The sequence below is a fragment of the Megalops cyprinoides genome, chromosome 3 (genome assembly GCF_013368585.1).
Source record: "Megalops cyprinoides isolate fMegCyp1 chromosome 3, fMegCyp1.pri, whole genome shotgun sequence".
NCBI lineage: Eukaryota > Metazoa > Chordata > Actinopteri > Elopiformes > Megalopidae > Megalops > Megalops cyprinoides.
Window position 1 is genome coordinate 41,509,663 of NC_050585.1, and position 13,002 is coordinate 41,522,664.

The 13,002-nt window shown below is 41.7% G+C and overlaps 1 protein-coding gene across 1 annotated transcript; it reads right to left on the minus strand.

Annotated features, from left to right (window-relative positions):
* Positions 1-6,713: 6,713 nt before the first annotated feature.
* LOC118775712 (gastrotropin-like) lies at positions 6,714-8,873 on the minus strand. The gene is made up of 4 exons (XM_036525755.1): positions 8,770-8,873; positions 8,194-8,366; positions 7,203-7,292; positions 6,714-6,850 (listed from the first exon to the last, which is right to left on the minus strand). Exons 1-4 carry the CDS (start codon positions 8,834-8,836, stop codon positions 6,788-6,790), a joined length of 393 nt encoding a protein of 130 aa, XP_036381648.1. The 5' UTR covers positions 8,837-8,873; the 3' UTR covers positions 6,714-6,787.
* Between the last annotated feature and the right edge of the window lie 4,129 nt (positions 8,874-13,002).

The window sequence follows — 13,002 nt, forward strand, 5'->3', positions numbered from 1 at the left end:
GTAGCTGTTATTTATAATTATTCCTTTGGTATGTTTTATATTCACCTTCAAGCTTTGGATTCGTATGTGATATGTGAACACTGTTTGTAAATTAGGGGGTGGGATATTCTGGTTTCTGGCCATTATTCAGTCTTGAGCCCAGAGGAAGGACCTGCAATCACCCTGTTAGACCTTCAGGTGGTGCTGGGAGCAATAGGAAAGTGGATGACCCAGGACACACGTGGCTCTACCCTTTACCTCCAGGAAGGTATACCCTGATGGGAATATAATGTGATTCTTAGTTTTAGCTTCAGGCTGCAGAAGAAATAAATTAAGTCTGAATTGTCAGCCCTTTATTTCCCACCTACAGATTTTCAGCACCCAGAGTGTCGATACTGACCATTTCTGTCAGAACCCAAACATGCCCCTAAAGGCCCTCTGTTTTCTCATGCCTGTCACATGATCCATCAGTCTGTCACATGATAGCAGAACTGGGTTCCCACGGTCCTGAATATCCTTGATATCCTCATCCTGGAGTCATGGAGAATGGTAAAATAAGTTTAAATATTCACCCCATTCTGCCCTTCAGGGTGTAGGATTGTCTTTAAAAAAGCGAAATCTTACCTTATTTACAGTAAGCCAAATTAGTCAATGTTTGATTTTTGTTCCTTGGTCAGCACTGCTAACAGTTTGGCTAGCATCCAATTTGTACAGTAAGCCCACTGTCAAAACTCAATAGTAATGGATATTAAATGCCACAAGCATCTGCAAAGTCAGACACAAAATATTTAGTAAGCAGTGTTTCTCAAAAAGTAATTCCATTTCCAGAATAGCCAGGTTTCACAGGAATATGACTTACTGCAGGAAAAAACCATTAATTCTTTAAAATTGAACGTTTGTCCCAAATGAGTCTTTGCACCAAAGCGTCATGGGAAATGGACCTGCTGCATAATCTATGAAAGCCCTCTTACTGAGTGGCAACAGTGGTTTTAAACAGTGCTGGTCCCTCTATTCCTGGATCAGGCATTCTGGTCTGCTGTAGAAGTGGGTCCAGAGGTCAGTGGCTGGTGGTGTAGTAAGGAGATAAAAGCACAGCCTTAGCCTGTTAAAATACTGCTGAAGCCTGGAAACACTCTCACCGAGGTGGCTCTGAGAACGTGAACTGAATGGATAACAAGCTCCTGTCATGTCATATTCTCTTGCTGTGAATCTGTGGCCAGACGTCCGTCAGTTCAAAGATGAGAAAGGCCTCCGGCGATGAGCCCTCGTTCCCTGAGGGCTGCTACAGTACTCTGCCACGGCAAACAGGACGTTCAGAATTCTAGAGTCTTCCCTGCTGTGCTCACATTGGTAGGCCAGATTACAGTTCAACTTTTTTTGTTGTAGTAGTACGCTAGCCTGTTACCTGAGACCTACCTCGCAGTAACCTGGCTGAGGACAGTACCCACATCCAGGACAGAGTTAAATACAGTGAAAGATGACCACTTACAGTCCAGCTAGCTGATGTTAGGTGCTGACCATGGTTTACAGAGCATAGATAAGCTCCCATCAGGTCTCACTGTCAATGTGTATGACTTAAACAGGCAGTCTGCTCACTTCTTGGTGCTTGATGACAGCCCCGCCAGAGGCACCAGTCAGCAAGCACAGAATTCACCCTCCGGTGCTCCAAAGCTTTGAACTACCTCAGATGACAGATGAGTCTATTTATTATGACCAGATATTCAGCTCCTGCCTTCCTCTTGTCGAGGATGTACCAGTTGGTAGCTGGTTTCTTGTGCCATCTGTGATTATATGCTCACTACACCACTGCAAGACTATTCAGATCGACCGGACAGTCCATAACAATTACAGCTTCAACAAAGGCAGAGAGAGAACTTTCAGTGGGAAGCAGACTGAGCTGATAATCTGGTCAAGATAAATAGAACGTCTTTGGTCAAATTGCTCACTGGATTGTATGAACTCGTACTTGTATGTAATCTCAATATTTTTATTAGACCATTTTAATGTCTCCCTGACCCACCCTCCCTCCCATGTTTTGTTTAAAGAGGCCCGAGTCTGAGTATACAGTGTTTAACTGTAATGTATTTACTTTGTATTTAGTTGCAATTTACAAGTTTTGCAAGTTTTAGATCATTTGTGTCCATTGTTGCTTTTTTTTACGAATTTATTTTCATCTCACTGTATATATGTATTTTATTTTGAAAGTTTGTGTATTTCCCAGTAGGGTTTTTCTTGTCATATGTGAAGAGGCGAGTGTATGCAGCATTTCCTACAGCGAAGAAAGCTGACGTTTGCCATCGTGTCACTGTTGGTTTTCGCAGGAAGCCTCAGAGTGCAATATGTTATCAGTAAAATCTCAGAACTGTAACCGATCCATTTATACTCACTTTTATAGCTACAGCTTCCTCCCTTGTAACTTATTCTGGTCAATCACTTTTTTATGCAAGAAAACCATGCTGTTGTTTATCTGTCTTGTTTATACTGCTGGAGGCCAGTGAGATTTTTTTTTTTATGGTGATGACATCGTTGCATTTTGCACCTGTTTTGAAAACCCCTGTATAATGCCTGGACCAGCAAGAGAATCCCGAAAAAATTTGAACAGAGCAGCGGTGTCTGTTGTGAGTGGACAGAATAAACTTATGCCATTGCTTTTGTTTTCATTGGCTGCATTTGAAGGAGTGGGGGGGTTATTTTGTGGGGGTGGGGGTGGGGAAGACCAAAGATGAGAGTCCCCTTTAAACAGAAGAGAGCTTCAAATAAAGTGACAGAAATGCCCAAATTCAAACGGCAGTGAAGTAAGCTTGTGGTGATTGTCTTTGTGCTTCTTTCAGTCACACCGATGCGTGGGCAGACTGAACTTTGTCAGCCTGCGCTTTTAGCCACACGCATATATCCTCACACTGGAGCCCAAATGAGGACATTAACAGGACTGTCTAAGTGCCTGAAGGGGACTCCAATCAGGGGGTGCCTGTTGGCTACACCCCCCACCCCCCACCTCCCACCCAACATGCACATTAGCGTGCAGTGGAGTGGAAGACAATGGCTGAGATTCTTATCCCTGCGTCTCTTCCTTCTTCTACTAAGCAAATAAAGCCAAGAGCATTCCACTGAGGACAACTGACAGAAAGGGGGTGAGAGAAGGAAGGACCTAATTTAAAAAAGGTCTAGGAAGGGAGCGAGGGGGGCCGTGTCAGTTTGCAATGAGTCGTAAGCTTGTCCGAGAATCACAATTTAAAGTTCACATTATTAGCTTAGCAGACACTTATCCAGAGCGACTTATATGTTATCCACTCACAGCTGGCTGTATGCTGAAGCAGCTTGGTTTAGCAGTCTTGCTCAAGGGTACCTTTGGGTAACAAGCCCTGCTCCTCACCACTATGCCAAGCCACTGCCCTTACAGACACACACAAAAAAACAGCAAGTTGTATATGAAAAAGGGAAGAGCTTACAGAGAGAGTTGGGGAGGCAAACTGTGGGGAGATCCAAACAACGCACAGGAAGAGCAGGATTTCCTGTGTTGAAGAAGTTTGTCTGAGGGAGGATTTACTGTGGTTTCATATGTAAACTCAAAAGAAATTCCACAAGCCGACAGCCACAACTACTGTACAGTACTTCACATGGGTGTTTTGACTGGGGGGTTATTTATGTGTTTGAAGCACTGAACAGTTACGAAAACTCGATAAGTGCACCCATCTCTTACACAGATGGCATCTGCCTTTATTAATCATCTCTGTGGTCCTCTCCGCACTGTCCGGAGATACATACTGTGAAATTTCCTCATAGAGCCCCATTCACTGCTGTATCAAAGGTGGCTTGTGTCAGTGCAGGCCAAACCTTAGCGCCACCCCTTATAAGTGCGCTATTTGGCATTTTGTCTCTGTGACGCTTCTGTGCAGCCCAATGCACATCTGCATGTCTGTGCACTGGTTTGAGGCTGAAATTTAGCTGACGCGCATCCAGATCAATGGCTTGTCTGTTTACATTCCGAGAAGCAATTTACTGCATTCTGAGATTGCATCACCCCCCCCGCCCCCCAGCCGCCGTTGATGGTTTTCTTCATAAAATGAGTTAGTAATGCATGGAATAATTTGTTGGATTTGTCATGGATCCCAGAGACCTAGGGATCCATTGAGGCCAAATTTGACACAGCCATAGATTTTCTTTGGATTATTGGAGAATGCAGACCTTTGCGCTAAGATCACTGCAGATTTAGCATGTCACACACGAAGGGGGCAAGCTGCACTGTGTATTTATTCAGATGTGTAATGTTGTCACAGTCACTGGGGGGGATGAGGCAGTAAGATTTAGAGAGCCAAAATAGGAAGATAGGTAGGGCCAACAGGGAAACCCTCTGCTTTTTGAGATAAGTATCTTACGGTTTTTAATGTCCACAATGAGTCAGGACATCCTTCTAACATTTACTACCAGAGGGAAGACTGCCCCCTGCTGACACACTGACACCACCTCCAGTATCGGCTTGGATTTTCCCAGGAGCCTCTGATCCAAGCTGTATCCAAGCACAGCAAAACTTGAGAGATTAAAGCTGCAGGGTGATATTGCCTCTGACATTATGAACCACACTGAGCTAAACATCCTGTTCATGTCAATGTACTTTCTTATCATCAACATTCTTCTTAATACAAAATAATACTTCATGTTCTTGTTAGATAAGAATGTTTCTCAGAGGTGAGATCAAAACTCCACCACCGCTTCCCTGGTGGTGCCATTGAGTTTTTTTTTCCAGCTTTACTGACCCATGAACTACAGGAGAGCCCCCCTACACAAACAGGTCCATTGCAGGCCTTTAGTATTACAGTTAATGGTTGTAATGTCTAATAATTGTGAATGAAGGAGAGAATTTGCTTAAAATCGATGTTAACCACCCTTTTTACGTTAAGATGTGAATCTAAAATAATGCATAGATACTTTAAAAACACATGAATTCTGTTAGTGCATAACACATCTGAAAAATCCCCACTTTCATTCCCACAACATTCCTTAAGGAAAAAATGAACGAACCCCAGGGGGGCTCGGGATAATGTGTTAAAACTGGGGCAAACATGCTCAATCATAACGCAGAGCAAAAAATGCACCAACTGTGAAGAGACGCATAAAAATGGAAAAGCAAACCAATCTTATTGTGATCTAAAAGAGTGCATTGCACAGTGGCAAGCAGCCTGACCACAGTGACGAACGGAAAAATCTAAATGAAGAATACGGCAAAAGACTCTGTTGACACAGGAAGTCCCAGCTGCCTGAAGACCAGATCCATCCACGCTCTGATCCCTGAGATCAAACAGAGGTTCAGTTTATCCTACGTGAGACAGTGAGACATTTACTTTCCCAAAATAATACACATTCATCCTCAGTTTCTCTTGGCAGGCACGTACAAGCACCCAGGCTTCTCAGGAGAGGCATAGAGCTCCAAAGTGTTGGCTGTGCTTTATGTAGCTGTCTCTCGCTATCCAAAGATCAGAAAGAAACAAAAACGATTAGTCTTTTTAAGTGCACCCATACAAACAATTTTAACTATTTTTAACTTAATCAATACATTGCAAATAATATTAAATTATTGCTGCATTGGTATATTGTAGTATATTCATTCTTTGCATTATTACATTTTAAGATTATTTGCAATATAATCTTGAACCTAACAACATACTTCTCAATACTGTATATGTTACAATATATTTAATTTTCCTGTGGGCAGTTATTGTATGTGTAACTGATAATTGTTGCCTTATTTTATTTCCCCATATTTTAGTACTGTTATTATTTTACGACTTCATTCTTTTAGTTCAGGATTCAAGAGGTGAATTTCACTCTGATTCAAGGTTACAGGTCCAAAGACCAAAATGATTTCATTAACTGCATTCATAAAAGATCTACACTCAATAGTTTTTTTTCTTGAAATGAGGCGAAAAGATTCAAATATTTCTGTTAAACACCATTTCACTGATAAAATAGTATGGTGGAATGTTCAAATCTAATTTACACGTATGAAAACATTGCATGTGAATCTTTACTGAATGTGGTTCCTGATTCGTTTTTTCATTCCTGCATGATTGTTTTGTGTCCAAAATATGTTGGCAGTGTGGATGTAGTATTTATCATGCAGACATAGCCTTTTGTATTTAACTGAGTCATTCTCACTCTGATTTCAGAGAGGGGGAGGCCAGCCCTCTCGGTATGTGCACAAGGGCTGAATTAGCTTGGGGAAAGGTCAGCACTCATTTTGACAGTGTAAACATGGATTTAACCCTTGCTGGTATTTGTAGCTTTCACATTGCTAATCTGTAGTTTTCAGATTCATGAATGATTAGTGAATATCACCAGTAAAATATGGCATAATGTAAAAAATACCCACCCACACACACACACACACACACACACACACAACATATACATATAGTATTATGTATATTAGGCTATATAATATAATATAATATAATATAATATAATATAATATAATATAATATAATATAATATAATATTATGTTTTTCTCGAAGACGAAGACGAAGACGAAGATACTGCTTTATGAATCAGATATAACTGTGAAGTGCCCCCCAGTGGTGACTTTTCACCATTGCAACACTTTTATAACTGGTGACACTTTTCAGTTCGCTTTGAGCTTTTTCAGAGGAATACACACACACACACCCTGCACTAATGACATGTAATATCAGGTCATGGAGGGAGAGGAAAAACACACAGGCAGAAAGATTGGGTGGCACAGTAACAACACATTTATTTTCCCTTTCAGTGGTAGATCTCAGGGGTTGCAAGCAAGGGGTCATGGTGATTCTGTTAAATCCTCTTACTGGTTCTCTTCAGTGTCACGGTGCCTTTCACACCGCTGGCTGTGGAGCACTGCAAAGAACGGTGTGGAGTGAGAGAACTGGGTAGTGGGATATTGAGTGTACAGAGAGTCCAAGAACACTACAACACGGGCAGCAGTGTGATGTAGTGGTACAGCACAGGGCTTTAAACCAGAAGGTCGACGGTTTTGATTCCCTCCTGGGTCACTGCCGTTGTGCCCATGGGCGAAGTACTTAGCCCACAATTGTCTCATTAAAATATCCAGCTGTATAAATGTCTAAAATTGTAAGTCACTCTGGATAAAAGCGTCAGCTGAATGACAATAATGTAATGTAATGTAATGTAATGTGTAGCTGATGGCTCAGAGGTGCCATTTGGCATGGCTCATCTCCCCCTCACTCACCTCTATCAGCTTGTCCCCGCAGACCTCCGCCGTGTGATGGTAGTTAGGGAAGCGTACTGTCAGCTTACCGTTCTCCATGGTGACGGTGGCCTGAGAGGGTCAGAAAGGTAGCGATTCAAAAGGGGTCCTATTCAATGGTGTTTAGTGCGACGTGCAGTGAGCACAGTAAATCATTAACTAAAGGGAGAGAGAGACCGAGACTCAGGCTTCATGGTCCTATATGATAGTGAGTGTGAGGAAACTGGAGAGCTATGAGGGGCTCCTGTGGATATGAACATTTTCCCTACTTTATGTTCATTCACCCACTCATCTGAGTACTCACGCATTCCCATAGCAACATCCAGCTTGCAATCACCGGAGCAAATTTTATTGGTTACATTGCTTCTAAAGTGATGCAGGCAATCCATACCACTGCTCCATACTGCATTATGGCCATTATTCTGTTACAGTTCAAAGCACTCTGAGCTATATGACTGCACATGTGGGGCCAATCGGCCGACTGGGCAAGAGTCCGGGGGTCTGAAATCCTTCTTTCACTCTCTCTTTCTCTTCCTCGCTCATATTTTCTCATGCCATCTGGGCTCTTCTTGTCCCTGTTGCCATTGCATTAGGAAGTCAAGAATGTGTTGATACAGTGTGGTGTAGTGGTAAATAGCAGGGCTTGTATCCAAAAGGCTGTTGGTTCTATTCCCCACTAGACCACTGCTGTTGTACCCTTGGGCAAGATATTTAACCCACAACTGCCTTAGTGAAGTCCATCTGTATAAATGGATATAACTGTAACCTATGTAAATCACTCTGATAAGAGCATCTCCCAAAGACAATAATGTAATATATATTTAAAGTCTTTTTCAATGATGTGGGCAGAGATCAGTCTGTGTGCTACCTCTCCGCCTTGCCTCAGCCCCACTTCCTGAGGGTCACTGTGACCTTGGCCAATCATTCGGCCTTTGCGTCAAAAAGGAAGGTGAAAACTTGGGGACTGTCTGACCTTGAACTTCTTTCCTGCCATGGTCTCCATGTCGCACTCCTTGTCGATGACAAACTTGTTGGTCATGGACGTGGTGGGGTAGATCTGGGACCAGGTGAACTCGTTGCCGTTCTGCACTACCTCAGTTATGATCTTGAAGTTGCGGCCCTTCTCGATGACATCATCGGGAATGCCTGGGGGAGTTTCAGATAGCCGAGGTTAGACAAATCACGCAGAGTGATGCTCTAATAAACAACTTCTGAAAACTCTTTCATGCTGACATTGACAGTCAAATTTATCTTTATCGTCTCTGAATTTCTGTACTTGGAAAATCAGTATACACCACAGTACATATCCTCACTACAGCCATGCTGGTTTTGTGTAACTGGCATCCAGGAACCAGTGGCATGCTTAACCACAAGTGAAAAACATTTAAATGAGCCCATAGTACTCATACTTAGATACTTCTCTTGGAACAAATAACTTTTAGATACTATTGATTAATGCTCTTTTTGGGTGGGTGAAAACCATGTGAACACAGTTCTCAGATTTTTGCCTCTCTTCAGGAGCTGATCTGGAGGGGAGCAGATCTCTTACCAATGAGCTTGAGGAATTCGTCGTAGTTCTCCTGGCTCTCAATCTCATACCTGCCGGAGAAGGCCATGGTGCAGGAGAGGCGGTGATGTGCAGAAGGAGAGAGAAGTGAGGGAGGAAGACAGAGGTACAGAGAGACTTGCTGTCCCCCTCTTTATATATGCAGCCTCAGTCAGGACCTCCACCCTTCTCTTATGACATCACACACACACACACCTTTTATGGCACAAATAAACTTTTATTGGTGGCACCACATCACCGGCAAAGCAGGGAGTTATCACTATGAGAGTGGCAGTCCCTCGCCCACTGCAAGAGTGACAGGGGAGACTGCAGAAAGGGAAAGTGTCCTCTCAGGTCACTTACCCATGATGCTTTTCTTCTGGACCTTTAGCCTTTTTTTTCCTTTTATTGTATTCTATATTAACACAAAGGGCATACAATAAAAAAATGACATAATCATTAAATTCATATTTTGGTCTTAGTTTTTTAATTAATTTCGCTGGCAACATAATTTTGAAAGTACTTTTTTTTTTACAGTAGCGACAGAATCTGATTACAGTGAAAACAAAAAGTGTGTAAGCAATGAAAGAAGTGACATGTCTATACATTTGCAAGCATTTCAGACTAAAAACATGCAGCTTGCCACAGACTGCCTCCATTATAATTCCTATCAACACCACTCTTGCATTATTGTTACATTTTTGTCTCTAATATGGGGATAAACAACTGTCTCTACTGGCTACTGTTCATATCCACACATTTGGCAAAAAATGTTGCACGGGAAAAAGTATAAGCAACACAGTGGATTGAATGCATTTCCACTTTCTTCCTTTGCATGTTATTGCACTGATTTCCTGTAACTGAATCCTGCAAGAGCTGCTTTCTGAATGCTCGTACGGAGAGACTCAGAGGTTGACAGGATAAAGCCACTGACTCTTGGCTCTGTTATTCTCAGTTTGGATTCCTCTGCAGCCCTGAGTCTCTTGGATTGCAAGAACTCGCTGCAGTACTGAAAGTCAGGAGATACTATAAGGTGGGCTGAACATCAAGGTTTATGCCACTCAAAAATGAATAAGCTGTTTTAATGACTGCTGTCTCTCATAGTTTCTCCCCACAGACTTAAATGACAATAAAACAGATTAACCAATGAGTATTTCTTAATATTTTATTTTTTTTAATCCAAAAAATACAGCAAAAAGGCTGTCTGTAAATTTTAGCCACTAAGTATTAAAGACATGGTATTTAAGCAGTATCATTGCAACATACCCAATGGGTAGATTGCACTGGCTGATGTGAAGTTTCTTTAAATAATCCTTATTTCGGATCCTCATCGATGACAACCCTGAAATCATTCTGACTGGAGTCATACTCTGAAAACCATCTCCTTTTAGTAAAGGTTTCGTATAAGTAAACACAATCATTTTATTGCTAACTTTCACTAAAGGGAACAGTGTGATGTAATGGTTCATGACCTGCAGGTGTGATTCCCAGGTGAGGCGCTGTCATTGTATCCTTGAGTAAGGCACTTATCTTCACTTCACTAAATAACTCAATCACTTCAATAAATATTCAGCTTTTTTAGGGGTTAATACGTAAAAATGTAAACAGTAAATATGTACAAATGTAAGTTGCCTTGTATGAATATGTCTGCCAGGTAAATGAATACATTTCATAAATGTTTGCCAGCTGGTTTGTGTTTGGGTATGTATACCACATACACTCCTGAGTGTATGCTGCTTATATTTAGAGCTGCTCAGTGCCATGTGTCCTAAGGAATGTGACTGAAAGAATATGAAATGATTTGAATTCTGTGGAGGAGTGACTGTACAGCTGAAAGCCAGGAGGTCAGTGACCCCGAGTTCAAAGAAAAGCACAGAAACGATATGGCGTTGGGTTTATAATTGACAGCGCCTATGTACCTTTGCTTTCATCTAAAGTTACACAGTTAAAGACGTGCCCGCAAACACAATCAAAAAAATCTATACTTGGCATGAAATCCAGCGATTGCTAAATGTTCCTCAAACTAAAAATGCCCTTGAGTGATGTGCTAAATTATTTTATTCCTTTCTCAGTGAGGGATCCCTTTTGCTTTTGGAGAATATCAGGCATTGTGAGATATAAACTTTTATGATAAGCCACAGCAACCAATGAGCCACAGCAAACGTCTAGTTAAGGACGCCAGCAGACCTCACTGCAATCTGTACTACTAGCTCACAAATTCACGCATTAAACACACCTCATTCATGCTGAACAAACTTAAATGGGAGTGTGAATGACTCTCCTCATTCCTCTGCCCCCAGAGCTCCTCTGATTTTAGTATTATCCTCTACCAATGTGTTCCTTTCTGTTGGGTGTAGCGTGTGCGTGTAATTTTATCCATTTGCTTTATAATGTCCCATGGTTCACATTGATAGGTTCTGTCTACAGACAGCAGAGTATTGAAAATCAGACCATAGAATGTTCAAGTCCCATGTCATTGCATTGTTCTGTGTTACATTTAAGCAGATTTTAACATTCATCATTAAAGGAATTTTGGTGGTAACCAATAAAAAGAGGGCATAACAAAAAATATCCTTATGTTCAAAACTCGTTTTTAACTAAAATGTCTTACACAGCCCAAGAGCCCTAAGCTCTCTATCCCACAATATGTAACCTCTTCTGTCCCCAGACAATGTGCAAGTTCATCGCTGCTCTGTCCATATAAAAACAAAGGCCTAAATTTACTCTATCTGCAGTGTACTCCATCCATCACGTACTGAATCTGAGCAAATGCTCCATTTCCTCAAAACTTACATAATAGCATGAGCTATTTAATGTTGTTAAAATGAACTAATAAATCAATTGATACATAATATATATATAAACTTAAGTATGAACTTTATAAATTAAACACTTGCTAGTCCTTGTAAAAATTAAGGGCACAGAACTTTGTGAAGAGATGGAATTGCAACCCGTGCTTAAACTAAACCTTTCTGTCAATGGCAATTTTTTTAAAGTTTAAAAACCACATAGAATCTGACACAGCAACAACAATGCATAGTTTCAGCGTGTTTTTGTGATGTGTGGACCTCGCATCAGTGGAATACTGAGCTTCAGTTAACATTCAATACATGACAAAACATTTCACTCCTGTTACATCATATGCCCTTGATCATCATGAAAAACTTCACACAGGCAGTGTTTTACATTAATTTATTAAGGATTTGACCACATTTTCAGAGCTGCTTGTGTATTACTTTAAACCTGACTATATAGTGCAGGACTCTCCCATCTCCTGTGTGTATCGGTGTATTGTTGTATGTTTAAGGTTGTTGACCCTGAGGAATGCTGTAGACTTAACCTTGACTCCTTTGGCTTTATGGCTTCATACAGCTTTTTATAGGTTTATATAGTCTGCCAGCAGCCATACCAACCTGTATCCTACTCATGCCAATAACTGACGCAGTGGGGCTGAGCTTGGTTAGTACTTGAGTTGGAGACCTCCTGAGAATAACAGGTGCTGCTGGATGAGGTGATGGTGGGCCAGTAGGGGGAGGTCCTTCAAGTGGACTGAGCAAATCCAATGCTGCTGGTGAAGTGATGGGGACACTGTTCTGTATGTGAAACCTATGGAAAGAATAGGTGCGATAACCATAGTGCCCTGGTCACGTCCCTGGCTCTCTACACCTGTACACTTGGCTTGTCACCTAATTTTACCCCCTATAGCGGATTGGCTTTGAACTCCCTGGCTTTCCCTGTCCAGCTGGTCTCTCCAAGGTCATCACTGAAAATGAGAAAAAGAGTTCTCAGGTGACCCTCCTAGCTAAGCTTGCTTGTGACGTCACTGCCCTGCATGTGTGAGAGACATTTGCTCTTAATCCAAAAAAGATGCTTCCTTAAAAAGCACATTTCTTTCTCCTCTGTAGAAAGGCTTTTCTGTTGGCATCTCACGCACAGATGTAAAAGTCAAAGTCAGTCTGTCCTAACACGTTGCTGTGAAGAAGTAAGAAAAAAAAAACGTATGTGTTGTTGGCATATGGATAAGAAGAATGTACTGTCAGAAAAAAAATTATGTTTGATAGACCTGTCCAGTCTCTCCCTAGAGTCTGTTCCACCCACATTCTAAGGGAACCTTGGGGTGGCAGTGTAGCATAGTGATAAGGAGCAGGGCATGTAACCAAAAGGTTGCTGGTTCAATTCCCTGCTGGGGCACTGCTACTATGCCCTTGGGCAAGATACTTAACCCAGAATTGCCTC

Excerpts from the sequence above, each read along its gene's own strand:
- LOC118775712 (XM_036525755.1), bottom strand. The coding sequence starts at position 8,836 with ATGGCCTTCTCCGGCAGGTATGAGATTGAGAGCCAGGAGAACTACGAC. Across the intron at positions 8,367-8,769 it reads CGAATTCCTCAAGCTCATTG|GCATTCCCGATGATGTCATC; the intron begins GTAAGAGATCTG and ends AAACTCCCCCAG. Across the intron at positions 6,851-7,202 it reads GCGGGGACAAGCTGATAGAG|TGCTCCACAGCCAGCGGTGT; the intron begins GTGAGTGAGGGG and ends CGTTCTTTGCAG.